Source organism: Mastomys coucha, unplaced genomic scaffold (genome assembly GCF_008632895.1).
Source record: "Mastomys coucha isolate ucsf_1 unplaced genomic scaffold, UCSF_Mcou_1 pScaffold22, whole genome shotgun sequence".
Lineage (NCBI taxonomy): Eukaryota > Metazoa > Chordata > Mammalia > Rodentia > Muridae > Mastomys > Mastomys coucha.
Genome location: NW_022196905.1, coordinates 65,036,411 through 65,049,230, shown reverse-complemented (window position 1 = coordinate 65,049,230; position 12,820 = coordinate 65,036,411). Strand labels below are relative to the sequence as shown.

The window sequence follows — 12,820 nt, the reverse complement described above, 5'->3', positions numbered from 1 at the left end:
CCGCTCATGATACTGCTGGAAGGTGATTTCACACTTAAGAGCTGAGGGCTCTTGGGAAGGAGGTGTGTCGTTTGGGGAGTGCGCTTGAAGGGACTCTGGTCCTTTGTCTTCTTTCTTGGCTTCCTGGTTGTTCAGAGGTGAGCCGTTTTCTCGGTCCTGTGAATTTGACATGACGAGCTGCATCAGCAAAAGCAATGAGGAGAGTCGGCCATGGATGGATGGATGCTTTCCAATTGTAAGTCAAAAGAATCCTCCATCTTTTAAGGAAGATTATCAGGCATTTTCTTATAGTAACGCAAACCTGGCCAAAGGGAAGACTGACCATGCCAATCACATAGAAAATACCCAAGTTTGTTTAATAACTGTGTCTTATGAAAACCTTATGAACAGCTTCTACCTTCTACCTTAAAGGCAATCTAAAGAAAGTCATGTTTCTGTATTAGTTCATTCTAAGTCGTGGTATTACAGGGCTTAAATGTTCAATTTCTACAGTATTGTTTGTTATTTTTATATGGCATTTATCTACAGACATTAACTACTTTGTGACAAGCCAGATATTATGAATATGAAACCAATTTTCTGCATGGAAGTGTCAACCCTCTTCTTCCAAAAATTTGCTCCATTTAATAGCTCCATACTTTCATCCTAAATTTTCTGAGAAGTATTTTCTTCAATAACATTTTTAATATTCTATGGTCATTTAAATTAGCATATGTAAATTAACATGGTATGGCTTCGGAGCCTATTTTTATTTCTTTTTATCTTTATTGTTCCAAGGACGATTTGGGGGAGAAAACATAATAAACATTATTTCTTCCATAGCTCTAAGCAAAAATAAATTGCCCAGAATATTGGTAAAATGATATAAAGTAACCCAGTCTCTCATAAAATGAAGTAATGAAGTGATAAAATGGATATTAATAGACTAGACTAGTATATTTCATCAATAAATGTAGATGAAACTTATCTAGAAGTACCCCAGAGAGGCTCTACCAGATCTCTCAGTGGGCAGTTAACATCTAGGAAACAGAGCAGTGCTATTACACAGTCTCATATGCTAATTAAATGACTTGCCCATGTGCCAAGAAGCCCTCTTGCTAAGTGCCATTCACCTGTCTTCATAATACTGGTGGCTAACCTGTGCTTAGCTCTTAGAATACACTCAGCATGGTGTTTGCTGGTGTATCATTATATTCACGATGAAATAAATTGGACATTAGCTATCTTATGTGATCTGCCCAAGGCTACAGAGATAATAAGTGGGGGAAAATCAAGATTATAACTTTTTAGAAAAATACAGACATCAAAGACAACTTACTGCCTGTAAACTAGTTGTAAACGGCCACAAATATTTACACATTTAACAATCTGTATGCAAAATGCATATACACATACATATTATACACAGATACACCTATATACTGTCTTTCCTTTTTGCTGAGTTTGGTATTATGTGGGTCTAAGTGTCTAAGTCCGGATTTTGTCACTATGTGATGATTGTGATATTTGATTTCTTCCAGCTAGGGTCCAAATGTCAGCACAGTCTAGCATGCCACTTCTTTATCCCTAGCATTTCCTAAGTACTCAAGGGTTAATGCATGACTCGTGGAACTGGAACACATGCTCTGCGGCTTTCAACTACAAATCAGAAACTTTTACTCTAAAAATATCTTAATATTTGGTATCAGGGGTTTTTTTGTGTGTGTGTTTGTGTGTTGACTTGTGTTGGTTTGGTTTCCTTCATAAATAGCATAAAAATTAGAATTATTTTTCACTATTCAAGCTAATCTCACATCATCTTACAATGATGAAAAATAAATTATTGTCCTTGTTTCTCAATAGATCTCTACACAAATGTTGTGAAAGCTACTGAAGAAGTCTAATTATGAACATCATTCACAATCCTCCAGGCTTTAGCCTGAATGCCACATCTTCAAACAAGTTTCCCTTAAACTTCTTTATGATTCTAAGAGTGAGGACAAGTTGTCGTGAGCCATGCTGTTTACTAAGTATTAACTTACATTTAAAAAGAAGCACCCAGGAGCTGCATATCATGAACATCCCGGTTCAAAACGCACCTTATCCGAGTTCACCCAGGACTTTCTCTTTACGTACTGTGAATGACAGTATGCAACAGAGCAGATAGGTTCCAGCATAAACAAACCCTTTCCTACGGATGCCTTCGCTATTGTTGCAAATAGGATGCCTTGAGTTTTACGCACAAAAAGGATCCTATTCTTTCTTCACAACCCTTTTCTCCATAGGTAGCTCTTAACTTCTCATACACCATACAACGTTTTCTATCTACTCCAGTTGTTTGTCCCTTCTTTTGACTCTTATCCTGGTTCTCATATCCAGGCTGGCAATGACCTTGCTGAGATCATGGTGGGGGTCACTGCGCCCAGCTCTCAGTCCGGGGCAAATCGTTTCAGAAGGTTTTGCTTTTGTTTTTGTCAAGTCCTTGATTGACAGTGGCTTTCGGTTCCCCTCCATGACCTCGATTAAATTCACTGAAGGATTTTAAGAAATGTTAATTAAAATCGGTAATAACAACTATGGTTATGGCTTAGTGGAAGACCACTTGACTAATGTGTAAAAGATCATGAAGTCCTAAATTCAATCCCTGGTACCAGGAGAGGTAAAAATAAAACACAAACAATAACGACATCCCATCAGTACAAAAAGGGTCCTGATCAAACCTAATGGGAGGAAGACTAACGTGCTCATAAACAATATAGTACACTCCCTGGGGACACCCCATCCACTTACCTACTGTAAACTTTGGTTATTAAGTTGTTGATCTGCTTGTCGATTTTGTATTTGCGGTAGTCTTCCAAGCCATCTTTAATTGCAATAATTGTGAGGACCACCACCAGAGGCAGCATGGTGATTTCCTTTTGGAAGGCTTCTACCAAAGGCACCCAGTTCAGGACCACGAGGAACAGGAAATATAAATTGGCAGCCCTGCAAGCCAAGCACACACAGGGAGGTTTTCATGGGACATACAAGAGCTGAAATCAAAGATGCAAGGACATTGTTTTCTGTGCTCTTGAAAAAGTCAGTATTGGCTGATTTTACAAGGCACAGAAAAGGGAGTTAACTAAATCTAGCAAATATAAAAGTATTAATATCTATCCAGGACATTTAGCTTGGATCATATTTGAATAAATGTAAGATTTTTTTTCTCATAAAGTATGCAATAGTGAACATCTGAATGGGACAGTCTTGAGTTATATAATGCATGGTGAAAAAGGAAGTACATTTCTCTTTAAAAGTTAAAAACAGACATTCTGAAACAACACATTAAATTCAAACCAGGCTCAAAGCAAGCAGGGGTACCTGAGATTTTCTCTCCTTGAGACTTTGTTTCTTTCCACACTATTCAGAACCAAGGTGATCAGGAAACTCTTCCATCCCCAAAACTTCACTCTATTATATATTCAAATTAAACACACACACACACACACACACCAATGACAGAACACAGTCCTGCACAGTTATCAGGGATTTTCCTTTTGCCCTCGGGCGTGAAACTTCTTAAAAGGAAAATCTACTCAAATGTCTCCTCCATCATGTCCAATTCATTTTGTTCTGAACTTTTTTTTCCTTAACTGTATATGTTAGATCTATGGCTCTGATTATTTTGACATGGATCACATCCAGGCCCACAGCTCAAGAGAGCACTGTACACGTTGGAGTTAAGAAACATAAACGCCTGTGGCCCTTAAGGTTATTAATCTCACAAACTCATACCGGCACTTTAAACAGAACCACTACTCAGGAAATGTCCACAGAACCTATGAAATACAGATGAGAATCTCTGGACTCAGCCAGCAGCTCAGCATTTCCAAAACAAGGAAGTGGACAGCCCAGCTGCTTTTTGGTCCTCGCTTCCCTTTTCCTGGGAAGTTTTGTAATCATCACACTCATCGTGTTCATCTAAATGTTCTTCTCTTCCACTTACCTCTCTAAAGCCGTCCGTAGTATCTGTTTGTAGCCTATCCTTCCCATCATTCCCACGCTGTCATAAGCATGGGTCTCCATGACAACTCATCAGCTTCCAAAAGGCTCTCTTTGTCTCCAGTTTGTCTCTAAGTCCCCCCCCTCACTGGCTCCAAGCATGTTTTTCTCCTCCATAGAACCTGCCTGTGTCCAACATTATTTCCTATGGTTCCCCAACACAGATACTAGGTATCATGGAGAGGAGGCCTCCCAGGCTGCGCGTGAGTCTTCTATGCAGAGGTCTTTGTGTTCTCACTACCATTCCTTCCTCCACATTAATATGCTTTGCCCATTCCTGGGCAGAGGAGATCCCACCCTCCATAATTAAAATGAGCACCATATCCCCTTCTATTGTTCCATCTCATAGAATGATTTCTCTTGGAGGCTTCTGCTCTGACGGATAGCACTTTAGAATGACTGCCAGCCCACTGTGTGTCCTCCCACTGCTTCTACAGCTATCTGGATAAAGCTACAGAATCTGTGAGGAGAGTTTAGCAAGCTATACTTGTGTTTTCTTCACTGTCCAAGATCTCAAGTAAGCTCCAGGAAATGCCTGCTAAACTGAATTACACCATTGCTTTACATAATAGCATCATGTTACATTTGCTTAAGAGTCCCGTTCTTTCTCTTATTATCAAGTAAGAAAAATCTGCGATGAAAGTGCAACGTGGCTTAGTAGAAAGGACACCGAAGCATGAGGGAGGAGGCCCAGCCAGGGTCATGGCATCTGTTCTGTTGCTTATAACAGGGGTGGCATTGGCTGAGCCACAGAAGGGGTTCCTATAAGAGGATGATACAAGGATAACAGCATCTTTCACAAATAGAAGACATCCTTTTAACTGTACAGAACTGTGTGACCTTATGGCAACCCCACTCCAGCCTGGACTTGAATCTAACTTGACTTGGATGACTTTATCTCTCTCTCTCTATATGTGTGTGTGTGTGTGTGTGTGTGTGTGTGTGTGTGTGTGTGTGTGTGTATGTGTGTGTAAGCATTAAGCATATATGTATATATGGGGAAATGGGGATTTGGTAGGAGTATCAAGTAGAAGAATGAAGACCATTTGAGACTCCGCTTTCTCTAAAAGGACCACAGTACCTGTGAAACTGTTCAAATAAGTTTCTTGGCACAAAGTTCAGAAGTGTGTACTTCGTCGTCCGTATCCGGTTATTCACGTAGGTTCCAGAAAACCTTTCGTACTCATCTTTGAAGCACTGAAGGTGAGGAATAACAACACGGTGCTTTCCAGCGGGTCTGGGGTTCTGGGAACACTTGCCCCCACAGGCCAGCAGTGAGGAGTAGTTGTACGGTCTCTCATCTTCACCCTGGGTTCTCCCATTCATCAGCCGACGCCAGTGATGTCTGGCCCACTGAAGAAACTCAGTCATGTCCAAGACGCAGGGAGACCCGGCTGGTACAGGTGACCTAGCAAACAAAAACACACTTCCTGTAAGCCTCTGAAAACCTGTAAAGGGTGCACAGTCTTCTCTTTCTAGACCAGACGAATATGTGGCCTCGTTCTCCTACATGTAACAGGCAGTGATACGTGCACAGCGTATCACTGTTACATCTTTTAAACCAAGTCCTTGTTAAAGCATGCCCCTTCCTCCTCAGGAGCCAGGCATCTGATGATCTAGGCAATGAAAGACAGTCCCCACAAGGCCACCACATCGGTTTTAATGTGTGCAAGTCTCTTTGCTTCCCTGGTAGTCAGCTTTCTCCTTTTTTGAAACCAGACTATACATACATGTTAGGAAGTTGTCAGGAGGCTTCACCGGGTAGCATGGAAATGGTCTAGCCTAAGACCTAGTAAGAAGTCTATTGGATCCCAAACATGGTTACACGTCCTTCCCACCCCCTGTTCACCAAGAGGTGACTCTTTCTTTGGCTGATGAGTATCTTTCTCCACCGTGACCACATGCCTCACTCTGGCTAAAGGAACCCTAGGAAGCGAGACGCAAACAGAGGCTTGAAAAGCGTTCTTTATCAGGTTGGCCATTCACACTGCTTCCCCACAACTCTTTTGACACCGCCATGAGCACCCACAGGTTCGTGTTACCCTGCGGGATAAGCACAGCAGGTCAACTTCTTCTAAAGCTACTGCATGTGTGTGCTTGCAGCCCCTGGCTGTTGGTTGACCAGCAACACGTTACTGCACTCAGAGGACCATGGAGAACAAAGAAGAGCGGGAGTGTCCCCCCAGATGAACTAAACTGGAAACAAACACCTACCAAACCAAGTCAGTCGATGTAATGTGCCGAACTCTAACTGATGCATCGTCCCATCCTTATTTTTATTGTTTTTTTTTTTTTTTGCTTTTAAGTGTTCCCTATTTTCCCAGAAATTTATCGTTGAAGAGAAAGAATCTAGCATTTATTAGGAATTGACTGTATTCCAAACACCCTCCACGTGCATTATCTCAATATTGTATCAATCAGGGCTGGAGAGATGGCTCAGCAGTTTAAGATCATTTGCTGATCTTTCAGAGGGCCAGAGTTCAACTCCCAGCATCCACGTTAGGTGGCTCACAATCTCCTTTAATTCTAGTTCCTGGAGACTTAATGCCATCCTCTGGCCTCTGTGAGCATCCACATCCATGTATGCACACATACACACATACACATACATAGAAATAAAATAAACATATTTTTTAAATTACATCAATTCTGTAACATGAGTAGACACAGCTGGTTCAATCACATCTTTCTGAAACAAGGGCTCATTGTTATTGTACCTCATTTGCCTGTGTATTTAGAGGACCTAACACTAGGGCCTACGGTTGGAAAATGTCCCCCATAATTCACACACTACGTAATGACCATGCCATTGAATATGCTGCAAAAGAAGTCCAGGGGTCTTGAGTTATCAGCATTATCATTTACATGCTGGTATCTGTGGCAGGATTTTCCCTGTCCAATTACACTAAAATATTAGGGCAGCAGGAGGCCTGTGATTGGACAGGGAAAAAGGGAGGCAGAGCTAAGAGTTGCAGAGACAGAGAACATCTCAGAAGAGAGGAAGAGGCCAAGATGGAGGCAGACAGACAGGAAGAAGACCCTGATCCCAAGTGGTTTTAACTAGCCACAGGTAGTAATGAATAATATCATATAGGGATAGAATAATTGGGATAATTTGTCTGATCTAGGTGGGAAGCTTGTAACATCAATTGGCTCTGAAATTATTGTATGGGCATCTTGAGAATTGAGAATTTATTGATATCTAAATCTGACTGGTTAATTATAAGCTTATAGACTTTTGTTTCTACCAGGTTGCTGGGTGTTGTGGTGGCTGACCGCAGGGTGGAAGGTCGTTGCGTGAGGCTGGCATGGAAGCCAAGGGAACTCAGGAGCTCTGGCCCCGTCGGAGCTGGATGGAGAGCCGGAACTTGGTGGCTAGATTTTAAATATTTCCTGCAACAGGTTTCCACCATCTAAGCTTCTCACTTAAGAAGTCCGCAATGTGTTGACTCATCAATGTGTTTAGTCATCATGACAAAATGAACTCTGACGTGGACATCTACAGATGGTATGGAGAAAAACCAGGATACATGCTAATCCTGCATTAGACTAGAAACGCAGACACGATAAAGATCTAGACCCCACTCTCCAAGTGCTGAGGGTCTAAGTGACCTGCTAGGCATGTACATATTTAAACGCATGCCTGGTATAAAATCATAGTTAGAGCAATATTGTTATTAAGAAGGTTATTTAAGGGTCTGGAGAGATGGCTCAGAGGCTCTGAATGAGCACTGACTGCTCTTCCAGAGGACCTGGATTCAATGCCCAGCACCCACATGGCAGCTCACAACTGTCTGTAACTCCAGTTCTAGGTGACCCCACAACCTCATACAGACATATGAGCAAGGAAAACATTAAAATAAAATGCACATAAAATAAAAATAAAATATTTTTTAAAAAGATTATTTAGGATGTTTCCTTTCTAAGCTTCACTCTGAGTGTGTAATGGGTACTAATTCACTTCTGAAGTACTACACTAATCAGAAGTTAATCGCTTTCCCCTAAGGACATTGAAATTAGACTCAACTTTCATGATTCTAAAATCCTAAGTCATCATCCACCAACAAGGGAGGCTCTGTTGTGACTCCCCTCATTCCTGAGATCAATATTTGAACAACCCATTCTTAGCAGTACATTTGTTCACTAGGCATTGGGCCTTACACCCCCCCCCAAGATAGTACAGCTATGTGATATCAGATTGTTCTCACATTTACAGTAAATACATTGAACCACAAATAAATGACTTAAAATCCATTAGATCTCTTTAAAACTTCACCTGAAACCAAGCCATGAAAATAAACGAGAGTACAAACATGCATTTAATTTGCAGTCCTGGGAAGTTGAGCCTGAGGCTATGCACGGGCTGAACATGTCCTAGGTAAGTGTACTCCATCTGTGCTGTATCCCTATCTGTTTCTTTGTCATTTCACTTTGCAATGGGGACTAAACAAGTTGCCAGGCTGCTTTAAATTCCTCTGGAGCTGAGGCATGGCTTAACCTTGCTATACATTTGTCTCAGCCCCCTGCATAGCTAAGACAACAAACTTGCAACCTATGGCCTGGCTCAGAAAGCCACTTTTAACAATAGGGCATGCTTTGTCTCTGATTACTGAGTGCTGTTATAATATCTCCCCATTGGAAAAGCAGTCTTATCAGTTTTGTACACACGGTGGGAGGAATGTTTCAGCTATTTCGGATCTGTCCTTGGGATCCTGTCCTCTAAGCCACCTACTCAAGAGAAGTAAGTCCATGAAAATCGACTAGCTGAAATAATACTGTTTTTCAACACAGCATTTAAATGTCTGTACCTGAAATGTGTGAGATGTACCTGAAAAAAAGCCTGATTTTTACCTTTCATAAAAACAGCTTAGCTGGGTATGTGGCTCATGCCTTTAATTCCAGCATTTGGAAGGCAGAGGCAGGTGGATCTCTTGTGAATTTGAGGCCAGCCTGGTCTACAAAGAGAATTCTAGAACAGCTGTGGCTGTTATAGAGAAACCCAGGGTCGTGGGTAATGGGTGGGGAGAGGGAAGCTTAGGGGTCTTTTTGGATTTTTGTTTTTAAGCTGCAACATGCATGAACTGTACCCTGAGTAACTAAAGTAGTTCATAGTGAAGCCAGAACTCCTCCATAGAATAAGGAAGTGAGACAAGGCCCCACATATTAATTAACACTGCAGAGCAAAATAGCTAACATAACACTAAGCGCTTTTGAGTACGAGCTTTGGGGCAGGGAGTGGGGGGGCGCCATGACAAATTTCAAACTTATCTTTAGAAAGCTGACATGGGTGCGATTTGCTACCACTTCTGCACATTCTGGTGGGAAGTTTTCATTTGCAATTAACCTCTTATCAAGATAAAACACTGGATGTCTTTCTGGTGTCCACACCCTCGTGCAACAATCTAAATACCACTGGACCCTTTAAATTTCAGAGCAATTTTCTGGCAATGTAAACATAAGATTAAAGAAACCTGGAACAAATGAGGGGGTGTTAACTTCTGGTAATTCATGGTAAGTCCAACTAACACCCTCACTTCCTATCAAAAATAAACACTTGGCGCACACAGACAGTCAGCTTTGCATGGCAGGCAGCCAGGCAAGAACCGTATCTTCCCCTAAGTCACCCAGTTTCGGAGAAATAATGGCATGCTGACTGGAACACATTTTGCAGCCAATGTATGTCAGCGCTAGCATTTCTCTATGCCTTCTCAATATCCTTACCCTCCTCCCCTTAGAGACAATGCATTCACTCATGTATTGTATCCCTTCCCTCTTCTAAGTGTATGTGCATGGGTGTGTGTGTAGGTGTTGGTGTAGGTGTATGTGTGTGTGTGTGTGTGTGTGAGAGAGAGAGAGAGAGAGAGAGAGAGACAGAGACAGACACAGAGAGACAGAGAAAGAGAGAGAGAGAGAGAGAGAGAGAGAATGTTAAGGCACATGTGACTGTATAGACTGTAGGGAAAATGTCAACCAATATTATTTTTTAAAAAAACACGTGAAAATTAGATCTGAGAACTTAAGCATGATGGAGAGAAGCTGTGTTTTCAGGGGACTATGGAGAAGAACAAAGCGTTTAGAATTAATTAGCAGACATGTAGGGATGCTTTGACTTTCCAGTTTAACACTGAAGTCTTCCCACATGGGGCAGCTTTGCTGTTTGAATGTGAGTATCTCCAACATACTTTGGGCCTGTATCCTCAATTTGTGGTGCTATTTGGGGAGGATTATGGAGCCTTTAGGAGGTGAGGTCACCAGGAGTGGATTTGGAAGTTTCTACCCTGTCTCCAGTTTCAGCGGCTCTCTGCCTTCCAGTCAGTGGTGATGCCACAAGCTCCTTCTGCACACTCCACCATTGTTAATTAAGATGCCCCTGCCCCTCCCTTCTCTGCCATGACGAAGACCGATTGAGAATTAATCTTCCCTCCTGTGGAAGATTCCTGAGTTGTTTCTGTCAGGTCTTTTGGCTACAGCAATGTAAAAGTAACTGATAGGGAAAGAAGGACCAGGACTCTATCAAGTTTCTTCTGGTTCAGTACCAACCTTAGACAATATGTTCTCTGAGATGCAGCCTAACATAGACACTCATGTTGCTGCAGACAAGGCTCTACAAACACTCCATGTTCTTGCTCCTAGCCCCACACATGGATCATTCCTGTTCTTCCTCCTTCTTTCAACATAATAATGTTGGTTTCAACATCCACCAATGTGTTGAAATACAAACTCTGGCAGTCACTATCTCCACACTGAACTGAAAGTATCTATGGGAGTGGAGAGATCCACATTCCTAGTCTGACGGATGCACACACTGGACTTTTAGATGCTAAAGATGCCAGCAGGGCCAGAGGTCACAGGAGTACACAACACTTTCCCACCACAGCCAAGACAGAGCCTTTTAAACTTTCTAATTCAGCCAAGTAAAGGAATGTCAGTGCTCAGAAAACAGTCTCATGTTGATATTGTAAGTATAAACATTCATGAAAGTTCCATTAAGTCATGCCTACATCAAGGAGTAATGTCTACATTCTGGAGGTCACTTAATCCAAAGCAGGCCTTCTTAAACTTCCCATTCACTAACCTTTCCCCCTTCAAGAAATTTTTTATGAGACCCCCAGGCACACCAGAACATAAAAACAGGTATGTAAATCAAACATTTATAGATAATAGATGCTAAGAAATTTATTTTAAAAGGGCAATTTGCATACTAATAAGATGAGTGTGCTTGCTTATTTTTATGTAAGGAATTAAATTTGGAATGAATATTTGATACTGCAGGGTAGAGAGCACCTTTGATATTTTTCACTTATATCTCATAATTGTTAATGCCAAGAACACCTCTTTTCATAAGTGCATAATACAAAATCCCATTAAGAACACTTTAGACATTCTTGGAAATTAATTTTTAAAAATTGAAGCCTTGAATTTTACAAAGAGCAAGGAGGGATATACTTGGGCATTTAGAGAGAGAAAGGGGGGAAAGTGATATAATTATATTCTTGACAGTAAAAGAAATATAAAAAGAGAGAGAGAAAGAGAAGTTGTTAGAAATTCTGTCCTTTCTGACAGAGGGAGCGGAGGACTGTCTCTGACTCTATTGCCTGCTTTTGGGAACTGGGTTTCCTCACACAGCCTTAATAAAGGGGAAGTGCCTAACCTTACTGTAACCTGACAAGCCATGTGTGGTTGATATCCATGGGAGAACGGTTATCTTCTGAAAAAAAAAAAGAAAAAAGAATGGATGGGGAGGGAGGAGATGGGAGGGGGGATAGAGAAGATATGGGAGTGGAAGGGGGAGTGGCAGCTGTGGCCCAGATGCAATTTATGAGAGAATGAATTAATTAAAATATACTATTCATAAAAAAAGAAATTCTGTCTTAATGCCAAGCTGGAATCTGCTTAATGATTTTTTTCTTTGTTTTTTTTTTAAAGTTTATTTATTTATGTATTTTTTTTTTAAGTGTAGGAGTCACGCCAGAAGACCCCTTCATAGATGGTCATGAGCCACCATGTGGTTGCTGGGAGTTGAACTCGGGACCTCCAGAAGAGCAGCTAGTTGTCTTAACCACTGAGCCATCTCTGCAGCCCTTTTCTTTGTTTTGAAACACAACCAAGCATTTTAGACAGCAATGTTTAAAATCAAATATTTGATCACAATTTAATCTAAAGATGTACTAATTTGAAAGGAAAATATTACAACTCTGTTTTCCATGATCAAACCTTATGTTTCTGTACGCGCTGAAAGTGCCTCTTTAAACACTAAAGACACTACATAGCATACAGCAGTCTCAAATCTGAACCTCAGCGTTTTAGGTGGCACTCAGGGGTGTTGGATGGCTCCAGGGCCATCTCATGTGTCTTCAGAACAAAGGCTTGCAGTGAAACTGTGAGAAAAATGCAGGCCAGCCCTGCCAGAAGTACCTCAGGTTTATCACACATTTGCTTTAATTTTTGATCATTCACGTTCACAAGTATTTTATCATCCCCCAGCTGATGTCTGCAAACCATATATGCATCTACACAGTAACACATGGGGCTGCAAGACATGGCTTAACTAGCTGTGATCTAGAAGTCAAAATGAATAGAGCCTAACTGAGCAACTTTCTACTCAACAATATACTTTGCATCGGGGTGCCAACAAGCTTCTTGCTTTCATTTCTTTTTAAGAACACAGAAAATCAGCACTTTGGAGCATTCATCATTAGCTTCTCCTAAGAGGAAAAACAACAGAACACTGGCCAGGCCCACATTTTTGTGAGAAGTTTTTTTTTATTTTGGCCCCTTGACTCCAGCAATGCATTACATA

At 41.3% G+C, this 12,820-nt stretch overlaps 1 protein-coding gene across 2 annotated transcripts in view; it reads right to left on the bottom strand.

The window, feature by feature from the left end:
* Nucleotides 1-12,820, bottom strand: part of Atp10d (ATPase phospholipid transporting 10D (putative)) — a 90,607-nt gene that overhangs the window by 58,600 nt on the left and 19,187 nt on the right. For both annotated transcript variants that reach the window (XM_031342599.1, XM_031342600.1), the window contains exons 2-3: nucleotides 5,102-5,428; nucleotides 2,770-2,964 (exon numbers count right to left, since the gene is read on the bottom strand). In XM_031342599.1, coding sequence (XP_031198459.1) covers nucleotides 2,770-2,964; nucleotides 5,102-5,391 — 485 coding nt within the window. In that variant the 5' untranslated portion in view covers nucleotides 5,392-5,428. The remainder of the gene's footprint in view (nucleotides 1-2,769; nucleotides 2,965-5,101; nucleotides 5,429-12,820) is intronic.